Source organism: Desmodus rotundus, chromosome 1 (assembly GCF_022682495.2).
Source record: "Desmodus rotundus isolate HL8 chromosome 1, HLdesRot8A.1, whole genome shotgun sequence".
NCBI lineage: Eukaryota > Metazoa > Chordata > Mammalia > Chiroptera > Phyllostomidae > Desmodus > Desmodus rotundus.
In genome coordinates, this window is record NC_071387.1 from 89,698,001 (window position 1) to 89,712,868 (window position 14,868).

A 14,868-nucleotide genomic window follows, 5' to 3' on the forward strand; every position below is an offset into this window, starting at 1 on the left:
CCTGATTTTTTCCCTTTTGCTCCCCTCCATCCAGCACTCCCCATCCCTCGGGCAGCCCTCACACCATTGTTCATGTCCATAAGTCATGCCTATAAGTTCTTTGGCTACTCCATTTCCTGTACTATACTTTACATCCACAGGGCTATTCTGTAACTACCTATTCTGTACTTCTCAATCCCCTCACCTCTTCACCCATTCCCCCACAGCCCTGCCCCCCAATCCGGCAACCATCAAAATGCTCCCGTATCCATGATTCTGTCTTTGTTGTTCTTGTTGGCTTAGTTTGTTTTTTAGATTCAATTGTTAATAGATATATATTTTTTGTCATTTTATTGTTCATAGTTTTGGTCATCTTCCTTTTCCTAAATAAGTCCCGTCAACATGTCATATAGTAATGGTTTGGTAATGGTAAACTACTTTAGTTTTTTCTTGCCTGGGAAGCTCTTTATCTGCCCCATGATTCTAAATGATATCTTTGCTGGGTAGAGCATTCTTGGGTGTAGGTCCCTGCTTTGCATGACTTTGAATATTTCTTGCCAGTCCCTTCTAGCCTGCAAAGTTTCTTCTGAGAAATCAGCTGAGAGTCTTATGGGAACTCCCCTGTAGGTACCCAACTGCTTTTCTCTTGCTGCTTTTAAGATTCCCTCTTTATCTTTAACCTTTGGCATTTTAATTACGATGTGTTTTGGAGTGGGCCTCTTTGCATCCATCTTGTTTGGGACTCTGTGTGCTTCCTGGACTTGCATATCTATTTCCTTCACCAAATTAGGGAAGTTTTCTTTCGTTATTTTTTCAAATAGATTTCCAATTCTTGCTCTTTCTCTTCTTCTTCTGTCATCCCTATGAGGTAAATGTTGTACCTCTTGAAGTCGTCCCAGAGGCTGCTTATACTATCCTCATTTTTTTTTTATTCTTTTTTCTCTTCTTGTTCTGATTGGTTGTTTTTTGCTTCCTTATGTTCCAAATCATTGATTTGATTCTCTGCTTCATTGACTCTACTGTTGTTTCCCTGTAAATTGTTCTTTATTTCAATTAGTGTATCCTTCATTTCTGACTGGATCCTTTTTATTTTGTTGAGGTCCTCACTAAATTTCTTGAGCATCCTTATAACCAGTGTTTTGAATTCTGCATCTGATAGATTGCTTATCTGCATTTTTTTTAGTTCTTTTTCTGGAGTTTTGATCTGTTCTTTCATTTTGGGACATGTTTCTTTGTCTCTTCATTTTGGCAGCCTCCCTGCGTTTGTTTCTAGATATTAGGTAGAGCTGCTTTGACTCCCTGTCTTGATAGCATGGCCTAATGTAGTAGGTGTTCTATAGAATCCAGGGCCACAGCCGTACTGTCCCACCCCTGGTCTGACATGCCCTTTGCCTTCTGCAGGAAGCTTGGAAGCATGCAATTGAGAAGGCCAAGCACATGCCTGACCCCTGGGCTGAGTTCCACCTGGAGGACATTACCACTGAATGTGCCACACGTCACAGGTCAGCAGTTTTTCTGGGGTTGCTGTAGGGCCCCAGGGCTCAGGAGTCCTTGGAGGTCTGGGTCCTGCTTCCTCTGCTTACAATCAGTGAGGCCTGAATGCCTTTGGTGATCAAAGAGAATGGAATAATAATAATATCAGCCAATATTTGAGTGTGTATGCTTCAGGTACTATGCACTGTCTCATTTAATCCTCACCATGGTCCTATGAGGTATATGGTGACAGACTAGGCTGAGCTGTGCTACAGTAACCAATACCCCCAGGGCTTAATGCAACAAAGGTGTGTTTCTCGCTCAGATGAATGTGGGTGGGAGTTGAGCAGTTCTTTAGGGTGACTTCCATCCTGTGGCTCCATCATCTCACCATGAGACCCTAACTAGTGTTACCAGAGGGAAGAGCCTGAAGGGCAGCACACCAGCTTTTCAGTGCCTTGGCCCCAGGAAGATTCGCAAACAGAGTTGGGAGTGTCTAGATTTCCTGTTTTTAGGGGGGTTTCAGAAAGAAGAATAAAAAACAAAACAAAACAAATGGCACCACTAATATAATAAGAATGATGAAGACAGTGGTGATGAGGGACCTTACTTATTGAATCTTCCATGTGCCAGGCACTGTTTTAAGCATTCTGTATGTATTTCGTCATTAAGAAAAGCCTAGGCAGGAATCATGTCAATCATGTGTTTGGTATCCCTTTTGAGGATCTGATGAGGTCCATCTCAGAAAGTTGCACACATATATCTAATTTTGCTTATAATGATAAAGGACTCATGGACCTGTCCTGAGCCCACCCCTGTCCCACGACTCTGTAAACCCCTCTAGCTCTTAATGATCCAAGCCAGTCCTCTCAAGGAGAGAGGGGTTTGCCAAGGATCACCAGGTAGTTATTGGGTTGGCCAAAAAGTCCATATGGTTTTTTCCATAAATAAAGGACACATTTTTCATTTCCACCAATAACTTTATTGATTTGGATATTTTGAGTATGTTTGGCTGTCTCCCTTGTGGTATAACATTGATTGTCCTCAATCAATGTCCCGATTTGATCACTATCAACTTCAACTGGTCTACCTGGCTGTGGAGCATCGTGCAGCAAGAAATCTCTGGCACGAAACTACTCAAACCACTTTTGACATGTTCGATCAGTCACAGCACCTTTTCCATCCACTGCACAAATATTTTTTTGAGTTTCAGTTACATTTTTACTTTTCTTTTTTAAAGAAAGATTTTATTTATTTATTTTTAGAATGGGGAGAAAGAAGGAAGAAAGAGAGGGAGAGAAACATCAGTGTGTGGTTGCCTTTCCCGTGCCCCCCACTGGGGACCTGGCCTGCAGCCCAGGCATGTGCCCCAACTGGGAATTGAACCAGCAACCCTTCGGTTAGCAGATCAGTACTCAATCCACCGAGCCACACCAGCCAGGGCACATTTTTTCCTTTCTTGACATAAAAAGCATAATATGCTGAAAATGTTGCTTATTTTCTTCCATCATCAATATTAAAATGGCTATACCAAAATTCACCAATTCGGTAAGGTTTTTTTTAAAGATTTTATTCATTTTTATAGACAGAGGGGAAGAGAGGGAGAGAAACATCAATGCGTGGCTGCCTCCTGTGCGCCCCCCCACTGGGGACCTGGTCCACAACCCAGGCATGTGCGTTGACCAGGAATCAAACCAGCCACCCTTTGGTTTGCAGGCTGGCAAACTTAATCCACTGAGCCACACCAGCCAGGGTGGTAAGTTTTTTTTTTTTTAATGTACACTGTTATGACAGCTGTCACAATACAATCTAACAAAATTGTTTGGAATGAAGTTAAAGACAACTAAGCACTACTACAGCCATCGTATGGAAAAAACCAAACGAACTCTTTGGCCAACCCAATAATAAGCTAACCTTCTGCCTCAGTCCAGTACCTTCAAAATAGTCAGAACTCAGTTTCAAATGCAGTAGCAGAAACTGAATACACAATGGCTTAAGGACAGAAGGGAATGTTTTGTTCATGTACAGGATGGGGCAAAAGTAGGTTTACAGTGTGAGTACATGAAACTCAGAGTTTATCCTTGTATTATTTATTAATTATTGTGTTATTTTCCATACAAACAACTATAAACATACTTTTGCCCGACCCTATATGTGGATTTCAGGCATGGCTAATTCCAGATGCTCCAAGGATACTTTTGGCTATGACCTCAAACAGACTCTCTCATATTAGTGGCACAGAGGGCCCCTGGGAACTCTACATTTCATCTCACACAGTGGATATTTTATCAAGTTTTTCAAACAAAAGTTCCATATTTGAATCTCATTGACCTGGCTTTGGTTATATGCCCATCTCTGAACCAGTCATTGTATTAGGGAATGTTGCTCTGATTGGCCAGGTCTAGTCACATACCACAAGCCAGTGTGCTGGGGATCAGTCCCACTCAGTCCACATACTCTGAGAATAAAGGACAGGGTTTCCTAAAGGAATATTCTGGGGTGCTGTTGCAAGAAGAAAGGGGAGCAGATGCAGAAACACTGGAGCAGTCCCCACCTTTCAGCAATGTGTTCTGGCTCTCACCCTGAGAAGAGAGGCTAGATCCTGGCATGCACCCCGTCCCACTGCTGGAGGCCCACCCTCTAGTGGGCTCTGGGCTCTGTGCCAGCAGCCAAGGTCAGCATTGTGGGAGCTCCTGCAGGGAGGGTATGAGTTCTGTTCTTTCTTGCCTGCAAAGGCAGTGTGGTGGCTGACTGATGACACATGGGCCCCCGGGCTGGATCTGTGTGTCTCAGCTCTGTAGGGACCTGGGACCAGGCACCAAGCCAACCTGTGTTTATTTCTTAACCAAAGTGTCTGCTGGCTGCTAATGGAGGGCAGTCAGGCTTGATGGCCAGAGCCTCCAAAGGTTTCTAAATTGGGGGCTTCCATGTGTATTCTTGGTTTTGAAAGAGCACTGATGCCAGCTGGCCCTTTGGGGCAAATTTCCTGTTTGTGTGGGTTGTACACAGGCTGGTTAAGAGCAAGGTTCTGGTTGAAGACCATCTGAGTTTGAATCCTGGCTCTTGGGCAGGTTACTTCACTTCTCTGAGCCTCAGTTAATGGTGCCAGTCTCATAGGGCTGCTGCGAGGGTTGGTTGCAGATACTAGTTTAAGCACTCAGCATACAGTGAACACTCAGCCCTTTGAGCAGCTCTGTCCTTTGTGATGGCAGTGGTCTTCAAGGACAAATAAGATGCTACCTACCACCACCCTGCCCCTTCCAGGTGCCTCTCAGTTTTCAGTCTTTTTTGAAGGTGAGGGAAGACTATTTCCCTTACCTCGGTCTCTACATAGTAATAATAATAATCATTGCTGTTATTTATCGAGCATAGTACTATGGAATAGTAGATACTATGGAATGGGCTAGTGGTGAGCCTTCCTCCTATCAGGCCTGGGGGAGGCTACCTCTGCCATTCTTCCTCATGGGGGTTTCAGGCTCCGAGAATCTGTTCTCACCGGGATTGGGGGTGTTCTCAAGTCTGTCTCCCCTGCTTTGGGGAGGATTAGGGAAGTTTCTGCTAGAACTAAGAACACTTCAGTCCTGGGGGACATTTTACAGTAGAGATTTACTGAGCTGAGGCGCTTTCCACCAGGCACACCTGTTTGAGGCTCAGCCAGGCCCTATGGGCATATGGGCTATGGAGAGAGGATTCCTGGGAGAGGAGAGATGGAAATATCCTGGAACCCTTTCCATCCCTCTCTACTTTGGCTGTTCATCCAGCAGCTGGCTGCCTATGCTGGACAGTTACCAGGAGACGCACCCGGCTACCTGGGCTGGGCTGCACACAGGTGCCTGGCAAGGTCGAGGACACTGCCACCCTCCATCCTAGGACACACCATTTGTTCTGTAGCCCAATTATAATAAGGGTATTTACTTATTCAGTCATTCATCCGGTGTGTATTTGTTAAGCATTCACACACATACCAGGCCTTGTAGTGAACAGGACAGACATGGGCCTGCCTGTGTGGTTATCTCAGTCTGGGGGAGCCCGCCCACAGCACAGCAGTAAGTGCTGGGGGCACATGGTGGATGGGCACCCAGTATTTGAGGAAGGGAAGGAGGCCAGTGTGTGGGGACCTGGGAGGATGGTGAAGTGTCCTCAAACCCAACCCGGGAGGTCGGCTGGACCACTGAGTAAAGAGTGGGCTTGATCCAGAGACAGTGGGGAGCCTTAGCCAGTAAGTGCCAGGACCAGGTGATGGATGCTGCACCCCGTGGTGGGTTCTGGTCTCTACAGGTACAACGCTGTCACCGGGCACTGGCTGGAGGATGAAGTTCTGATCAAGATGGCATCTCAGGTGAGTAGATCTTCTAGCCCAGACGGGCAAGACTTAGCAGGGTTTTCTCGAGCTGATTTCAGTTCATGTTCCCTCTCCTCCACACCCACTTTATTTTTTTAACTTTTGGGAATTCTTTACAGTATTGCATATGTAACTTTTTAAAGTAGATTTATTGAAATATAATTCACACATCATACAACATACTGATATGAGGTGTACAGTTCATTGGTTTTTAGCATGTCACAGAGTTGTGCAGCCATCACCACAATTGATTCCAGAACATTTCACTGTCTCCAAAAGAAACCCTACACGTAGCTGTTACAGTCAGCACCCGGTTACCTTCTCTGTGCCCAGCCCTGGGAAACCACTAAGCTACCTTCTGCCTCTATAGATTTCCCTATTCTGGTCATCCTATATCAAAGTACCCTTCCTGGCACTCTTGTTGAAAATCAGTTGAATGTTAATGGTTATAGTTTTCTAAAATTGCTGGTTACCACCTATTGCTGAATTGCAACATGAATTTAATGGCTAGCCACCAGCTTTTTGAAAAAAGAAATAGACTAGGAAATAGAGGACTTTGTGCATAGTGAGGGGAAGGAGTGTTTTGTGAAACTTTCCTTAATGTATTGCACATGTAGAAAAGCATATAGATCAGTGGGTTTCATGGAGTGAACACACGTGTAACCAGTACCCAGACCAGGACACAGAGTGTCACCAGCACCCTAGGAGCCCCTCAGCCCAGTCACTACTTCTTCACACGTGAGGGTCAGCACCAGCCTGAATTCTGTCACCCCAGGTTAGTTTTGCCCATTTTTGTATTTCATATAAATGAAGCCTTATAGTAGGTGTGCTTTTTAGTATGGCTTCTTTTGCTCAACATTTTGTCTATGAGCTTTGTACATGTTTTTGCTGGAACTGTAATATTTTCATTCTCTTTGCTATGCAGTATTTCACCAAATGAATAAATGCAATTTATTATGTTATTGATGGACATTTGGGTCTGTTACAGATAGGGCTATAGACACATCCCTTGGCATTCACTGTCTCCCCCACCACATTGCCCCCAGAACATCATCACCCCCTGGGAGTTCTTCCACTCAGCTGGGGTTGGGGAATGGGGTACTCTTATTCCGGCAGCCTCCAGGCTTGGAAGTTCTGTCAGGCTTCAGTGTATAGGAGGGTATAGGAGGGAGGGCCAGAGATTTTAGGATTGAGATGAGGTCCATTTGGTGGGGGCCATCCAAAGGAGAAATGTCTGCCTGACACGGGGTTGATTCTGGGTGGAGAATGGGGACTGATAACCCCTTCCTTGTGGTGTCTTTCAGCCCTTTGGCCGTGGAGCAATGAGGGAGTGCTTCAGGACGTAAGTGACAACCTGCTCTCAGGGTCCTGCCCAGACTCCCTCAGGCTTCTAAGAGCAGAGTCATTGTGAATGGAGTCTGAGGCCTCTGCTTCTTATAGCTCATGTTCTTCTCCATCTGGTCTCCCTTGGACCACATGTTGGGCCTGGCTGTGGGGATAAGCTCGGGGAGAACAAAGAGTATCCTACTCATCACCACTCTGGTCCTTTGAAGCCAAGGGGTGTGGGATAGGAGACCTTTACTAGTGTCCCATAAGTCCCCTGCCCATCTCTGTGAAGCATGCAGTGCAATAGGGAAACCCCTCCCACTTACTGCAGCTTGTTCCTGGCTCAGCCAGGTGTCCTTGTCCTGAGAACTCAGGGCTGGATCCCTGGTGAACCCAGTGCCCAGGCAGGCCCCCTACTGCCTCTCTCCCCAGGAAGAAGCTCTCCAACTTCCTGCACACCCAGCAGTGGAAGGGAGCCTCCAACTACGTGGCAAAGCGCTACACTGAGTCAGTGGACAGGGACGTGTACTTTGAGGACGTGCGTCTACAGATGGAAGCCAAGCTCTGGGGAGAGGAGTATAATCGGCACAAGCCCCCGAAGCAGGTGTGTGGCACTGTCCTTGCCACCTGCCCCCACCAGGGCAGCCAGAGGCAGTGTCAGGAGATGAGAGTGATGATTGTGGTGCCAGTCACAGGTTTTCTTCTTCACTATCTTAACTATAGTAGCTCCCAACAACCACCATTTATCAAGCACAATGGACCAGGTGCAATGAGTTGTTTATTCCTAAAAACAGAGTGCTCAGGTTGTTTGAGGTGGGTTGGAATGTTTGCATCCCATTTACAAGTAGGATCTAATAGTTAGGGTTTTTTGTTTGCAAATGACAGAAACCCAAAAAGGGAATATAATCTAAAAAGGAAATGTATTGCTTCGTGGGACTGAGAAATAGCACTGACCACAGGCATGGCTGGGTCCAGGACCAAGCTGACTGAGGTTGTTGGGAAATTTTCCTCCATCTCTAGCTTCTGTGCCCTTCTGTGCTGGCATCACTCCCAGGCAACTTCTTGGCTTGCTGTGGAGTGTTGGCCCCCAGCAGCTGCAGCCTTGCTTTCTGTCTTCACAGCAACTGTGGCAAAATGACAACACCTGTTTTCCCAGAAGTTCCCATGAGTCTAAGAACTGGTTTCACTGGCTCTGACAGTCAGGTGCCTGTCTCTGAGCCAATCACAATGGCTAGGGGAAGGGAATATGCAGATTGGGCAGGCCTAAGCCATGTGCCTACCCTTAGAGCTAGGAATGTGGATCCTTCTGGACCTGAGATTATGGTTTCCAAGAAAAAGCAGGAGAAGGAATGGGGGTGGATATCTTTTTCCTGGGGCAACCAGGACCCAAAGGGGTTAAGTGAACTGCCTTAACAGGCAGAGATGGAGCCAGGGCTCAAATTCAGACTTTTGAAACACCAGCCTGGTTGGTTTCTTTGATTTTGTCCCCAGGGTATTGAGTGACTGGAGGCCAAATAGGATTTCCTGTTGCCTTCGGGCATTTGAGGAAATGGCACCCCAAGCCTCTGCCCTGCCTAAATTCACAGCTCAGCTGGTCCACTGTGTGAGTACCTAGTAGATAGAAGGCACTGTCCTGGGTGCCTCAGGAGAGCCACATTTCTAGGCAACCAGCAGAATTCATTGAGCACCTCCTGTTTGCAGGACCCTTAACTAAGTGCTCTTAAGATGAACACAAGAAACCACAGTCCATCCATGGCCAGGTAGCTCAGTTAGTTAGAATATCATCCTGATACACCAAGGTTGTGGGTTTGATTCTGGGTCAGGCTATATACAAGAATCAACCAATGGATGCATAAATAGGTGGAACAACAAATTGATGCCTGTCTCTGTCTGTTTCTTTCTCTCTCACCAATTGATAAAAATTTTAAAAGCCAGTCTTCATCCTAATGACCTGTGACCCCCTCAGTAATTAGCTAGTCTCTGGCTAGGCCTCCTTTCTCTCCTTCCCTGAGGCTGTTCCTTGCCTCAGGACCTTTGCCCTGGCTATGCCCTCAGCCCCCATTACAGGTCTCCACAATGCCTTGCATGGCGAGCTCCTTCTCTTAATTTAGGTCTCAGTTCATAATGTCACCTACTCAGAGACCACTGAGACCATCCTAACTGATGTAGCCCTTCCAGCACTGTCACCCTCTGTCATGTCGTTTGTTCTGCTTTCTTTTTTTGGAGCCATTAGCACTCTCTGAAGGAATCTTGTTTATGTAGTTAATATTTGAATAGCCTCTCCCCTGAGGGCAGAGATTTCTCTGTCCTGTTCACTCCTACCCCAGTGCCAAGGTGGTCAGGAAATGATAATGTGGTTGAATTAATGAAGGAGAGGATGTGGGTGTTTGTCTCCTCCTGCCTGCACCCCTGCCACTGCCTCTTACCCAGTGAGCCCTCTGGCAAAGCAGGAGGCCCACCAGCCCCAGGCTTCCTTGTCAGTTGGGAGCCAGCATTTGGGTGAGGATCCTAAGAACTGGCTACACTGCCCCTCAGGCTGGTTTTTGGAACAGGCTATTTAGGGCAGTTCTCTGCCCTCATCTCTGGGCCCCTTCGGCCTCTGCAACCTTTGCTTGCCCATCTGGTGACAGCCAAGCGGCTCCCTGGGAGCTCATTTCCTTTGGGGAACCCGGCCCACTACAGGTGGGATTAAGGGGGAATGGCGCTGTGGGTGGGTCCTTGTGTAACAGACACACGTTGGAGCTGCAGGTCTTTCCTACTCCACTTACACTGCAGCACTTACAAATTTTCTTCTCTGTACAGAATTATACATACACTTTGTGCAAAATTCAGTAAGGAAAGTCTGAGTTCCCCACAATTCTCCACTGTTACAGTTTGGTATATATTACTCTAGAATTGTGTCTACTCTAGAATTGATAACGACATCGGCAAACCTTGACAGAGTCTTTTGTGCACCAGATTTCATCCTTATGTGAAGTCTGCGATCCCTATTCTACAGGTGAGAAAGCAGAGGCACGGAAAGGTGAAATAACTTGCCCAGACTCACAGTATTAATGTAAGGCACAAGCCAGGTTGCTTAGCAGACAGACCTACAAATGTGTGCTAATATGAAATAGTATCTTTCTTATCTAACAGTCCCCTCAGTGATGGGGGTGCTTAGGGTGGGCTCGTGCCTTGCCTCCTTAAGTCATCCAGAGGCCTGGTTCCTCTGTCTTATTGCTCTGCCATCCCCTGAGGGCTGCCCTGGACCAGTGCTCAGTTCTGGCTCACTGGCAGGTATCCACCTGACAGCCTCAGGAAGGGACCAAAGGAGAGAAGGGCAGCCTGGAATTGCATCATCACTGTTGCGCTGTTGTGGGCTTCTCGTCTGGGCTTGGTCACATGGCTACACCTAGTAGCCAGCCAAGCTAAGCAATGTTATCCCTACTGGATGGCTGTGTGTCTTGTTAAAACTCAGGATTGGGGGTTGTCTTAGTCTGTTTGGACTGTTATAACAAAATACCACAAACTGGGTAACTTATAAACAACAGAAATTTATTACTCACAGTTTTAGAGATTGGGAAGTCCAAGATCAAGGTGCTGACATGGCCACATTCTGGTGAGGACCCTCTTCCAGCACCTTCAGGCTGTCTTCATCTGGTGGAAGGGCAAGGGAGATCTGTGGGTCTCTTTTCTAAGAGCACTCATTCCATTCATCAGGGCTTCACCCTCATGACCTAATGACCTTCCACAGGGGCCAGATCCTAGTACCATCACCTTTGAGGGTTAAGATCACAACATATGAATTCAAGGAGGGGAATACATTCAGGGCATAGCCTGAGCTTATGTTCTCAGAGGAAGAGGGGACACTGGATTCTGGGGACAGTCAGCATTTCTGCCTTAGAGAGCTGCTAAGTGATGGAGCTCTGGCAGGCTGCCTCCTCTCAATGTCTCTGCTCCTGCCTCTTCTCAGGGGAGGCTGCCACCAGGGCCCTATCCTCCCACTTGATCTGCCTCTCCCTCCACCAGGTGGACATCATGCAGATGTGTGTCATGGAGCTGAAGGAAAGGCCAGGCAAGCCCCTCTTCCACCTGGAGCACTACATCGAGGGCAAGTACATCAAGTACAACTCCAATTCAGGCTTTGTTCGTGATGACAACATGCGCCTGACACCACAGGTGCGGCCCCTGGAGAGAATGGTCCCTTTGGGGAGGGGGTTCTCACCCCCAGAGACCCTCAAGCTCTGTGGAGCATCCCAAAGGACATCCCATGCCAGCTCTGTTAGCCACCCAGAGGTTTCTACCAAGTTAAACAGGGCTCCTTCCTTTGTCTTTTCCTCTAAACAACTCCCCTGTGCAGAGCAGGCCCCCACAATGGGTAGGGCTGGGGTGTCCCAGTCTCTCAGAGTAGTGGCTGGCCAATGTCCACATAGCCTACAGCCTAGTCTCTTGTCTCCTTTTTCTTCCTGTCCCCCACAGGCCTTCAGTCACTTCACATTTGAGCGTTCTGGCCATCAGCTGATTGTGGTGGACATCCAGGGTGTGGGCGACCTCTACACTGACCCACAGATCCACACTGTGAACGGCACTGACTTTGGAGATGGCAACCTAGGTAGCTGGGGAAAGCCAGCCTATTTCCATGGAGACCACACACCCCTCCCTCAAATCTCCCAGCTCTTTGTATAGCCAGCAAAAACAGGGCAAGTCGGCATATGGGCCTTGCCAAGGTTGTGGCAATGGGAGCCTAAGACGTTGGAACCCCACCTCTCCCCTTTTCAGCATGGTTTACATCCGCCCCTGTCACAAAGCAGAGCCACGCTCCTGACACCACTACTCTGTCCTCAGGTGTCCGGGGCATGGCCCTCTTCTTTTACTCCCATGCCTGCAACCGGATTTGCAAGAGCATGGGCCTCGCTCCTTTCGACCTTTCGCCAAGAGAGCAGGATGCAGTGAATCAGAACACCAAGCTGCTGGTGGGTGCCCCGCGTGAGCCTTCTGGGACTGATGGTGTCTTTCTGCTGCCAGGCTAGCAAACTGTGCTTCACTGGGTGACAGCAGCCCGGGCCTGTGATGCTTAACTGAAGAGCATCAGGGCTGGAAGGACCTCAGTCCCATTCATGCGCCTCATCCCTCCCAAATCAGTGCACAAAGCCTCCCTGAGTGTCCCACTAATAGAGTAACTGGGGTATGCTTGATTTGGGCCCATTTTTGACCAGAGTGAGGAAACCAGGTGTGTAGAGATTGGGAGAGAGGTGTGTGGTATGTGTGTTTGTGTGTGTGTTGACAAATAGCTGGACTAGATTTGGACCTGGCTCTCTGGGCACCTCACTGTGTCCTGGGTATGCTCACTCCACCCCCACTACAAGAGAATGTTGGCAAAGACCAGCTTGGAATTCTGAATATGGAGTGATATCTATTCTCCAGGTCAGTGCTGGGAAATGTGGTTAGTGCTTTGAGGGATGCTAGCTGACCAGTTCCTATCTGAGATGCCCCTTTGGCTTAATCCTCACTGGTACTTTCAGATTTCCCACCAGTCCCTAAATAGGCATATATAAGAGCCATAGGATATCAGAGTTCAAAGCAACAACAGGCAACAGGATGAGTCCCTCACTCCCCAGAGGGTGCTTTTGTGACATGAATGTCTCTGTTAATTCTCCAGCAATCAGCCAAGACCATCTTGAGGGGGACAGAGGAAAAGTGTGGGAGCCCCCGAGTAAGGACCTTCTCTGGGAGCCGGCCACCCCTGCTCCTCCGTGTTTCAGAGAACTCTGGAGACGAGAACGTGAACGACATGACCTTCGACTCTCTCCCTTCCTCCCCATCTTCAGCCACGCCACACAGCCAGAAACTGGACCTCTTCCGTAAGTGATTGTTTGGTCCTTGGTCCTTGTTCTTGGAGGGGACAGGCACCAGGTCTACAGAGCTAAACTGGCTTTCACTTAATCTTAGAAAATCAGGCACACTAACCAAAAAGATTCATGGCCCAGAGAGTTTTACAGGTGAGTTCTTTCAATAAATATTCAAGATGTAGCTGGCCATGTGGATGCTATAAAATCAACCCATACTGTAGAAAATGTTTTTCAGTGTGTTTTATGAAACTAGGAAAACTTGACGAAACACCGAAATAGAAAACTATATTCAAAACTCACAAATATATAATACAGAAATTCTAAATAAGGTATTAACAAATAAAGATTGGTAGTATCTTAAGGGAATCATCTGTCCTAGTCTAACAAGGTTTTCACAGGACTCTGAGGGTTGTTCAATATTAGAAAGTGCATATGACTAGGTCAAAGGAGAAAAACAATTGTTATTTCTGAAGTTGAAGTGACAGTTTGCTGATGATGTGGATGTGGGGTCTACAGGAGAGAGGGAAGCAAGGCTGATGCCAAGGTTTGGCCTGAGAACTGAAAGGACAGTGCAGCTGTTTGTTCAGCTAGCGGGCTATGGGGGAAGAGGAGAGGATTCAGTGTCAAATGTTAAAGAGCTTTTAGACATCTGCACTGGAAGGCCTTGGGAAGAGTCTGGAGCAGGAGTCAACACACTTGTTCTTAAAAGGCCAAAGTAAATATTTTAGGCTTTGTAGGCCATATGGTCCCTGCATTTGCAGTCTGTGTGCTCCTGTAGACAATACTGAAGCAAACAGGTGTGGCTGTCATTTCAATACTGCTTTTGTGGACGTTGAGGTTTGAATTTCATATAATTTCCATGTATCACAAGATGTTGTTCTTTTCATTTTTTCCAACCATTTAAAAATGTAAAAACTATTCATAAAAACTGTGTAAAAACAAGAGATAAGCCAGGTTTAGCCTGTGGGGGCTTGAGGTGACTGGGGATCAGCAGAAAATGGTGGGTATTGAAGCCATCTGGGGTTCCCTGACTTGTAGCTCCCCACTGGGCCCCAAATATACAAATGGCCTTTCTTCCTTAATAACTGCGCTCCATGAGGGTCCATGGTGGGCCATGCACATGTGCTTACAAACATGTTACACATATATATTTATTTGCATTATGACAACTCCGAGGAGGCATAGGGATTAAGCTACTTGCTCAGGGCCCCACATCTGGCAAGTGGCAGACTTGAAGAAAATTCTCAAGAAATAGCTGTGGACCCAAGTGCTGATAATATTCTCCCTTTATTGTACCTTTCTTTAAAAATTTAAAATAAAGGCTTGGCAACAGGTACAGTCAGCTCTAGGCTACGGGTTTGCCTTGCGAACTGCCTGGCAGTGGACCCAGAGCATTGTCTGTCTCTATTTTCTCCCTGCCCAGATTGGCCTGTGCTCAGTGACCTCGATAATATGGCTCCCCGATATCATGACCATCTGGACAACCACCGGGTGAGTGGAGAGGGAAGGAGGGGCAGGACAAGTAGGAGTGCACTCAGTCTGGTGGGCACTGAGGGTGAATGTGCAGGTGCAGAGGTGGGCAGCCCCAGTCTGCTCCAGGCACTGCCAAGAGGGAATGGGGAGGGGTTGGGGATACAGGTGAATCTCAGCCTCCTGCCCAAGGCACTGGTATTTTTGGAAAGAGCTGAGTCCGTTACCCTTCCTGGAGGTGGTTAGAGAAGAGGGAATCCAAGTCAACAACAGTATGACCTTCTGGTAACTGCCAGGATCAGCCCTGAGCTGGTTTGACCACCTATGTGTGGACAGCTATGTTGAGGGGAAAGGGCTATGCTGTGTTCAGACTTGTCACTGATAGCACAGTTAGCTCAGATGCTCTCAGGTTGGATAAACAGAACCGGTTCTTGGACCTTCTGGGTGACT

The 14,868-nt window shown here is 47.3% G+C and overlaps 1 protein-coding gene across 3 annotated transcripts in view; it reads left to right on the plus strand.

Moving 5' to 3' along the window:
- The window catches only part of EEF2K (eukaryotic elongation factor 2 kinase), a 75,271-nt gene that overhangs the window by 34,105 nt on the left and 26,298 nt on the right, over positions 1 to 14,868 (plus strand). For 2 of the 3 annotated variants that reach the window (XM_024560586.3, XM_024560585.4), the window contains exons 3-11: positions 1,381 to 1,481; positions 5,731 to 5,791; positions 7,099 to 7,136; positions 7,553 to 7,724; positions 11,129 to 11,278; positions 11,579 to 11,711; positions 11,945 to 12,072; positions 12,759 to 12,960; positions 14,372 to 14,439. In XM_024560586.3, coding sequence (XP_024416354.1) covers positions 1,381 to 1,481; positions 5,731 to 5,791; positions 7,099 to 7,136; positions 7,553 to 7,724; positions 11,129 to 11,278; positions 11,579 to 11,711; positions 11,945 to 12,072; positions 12,759 to 12,960; positions 14,372 to 14,439 — 1,053 coding nt within the window. The remainder of the gene's footprint in view (positions 1 to 1,380; positions 1,482 to 5,730; positions 5,792 to 7,098; positions 7,137 to 7,552; positions 7,725 to 11,128; positions 11,279 to 11,578; positions 11,712 to 11,944; positions 12,073 to 12,758; positions 12,961 to 14,371; positions 14,440 to 14,868) is intronic. The other variant, XM_045195347.2, reaches the window with a different exon arrangement.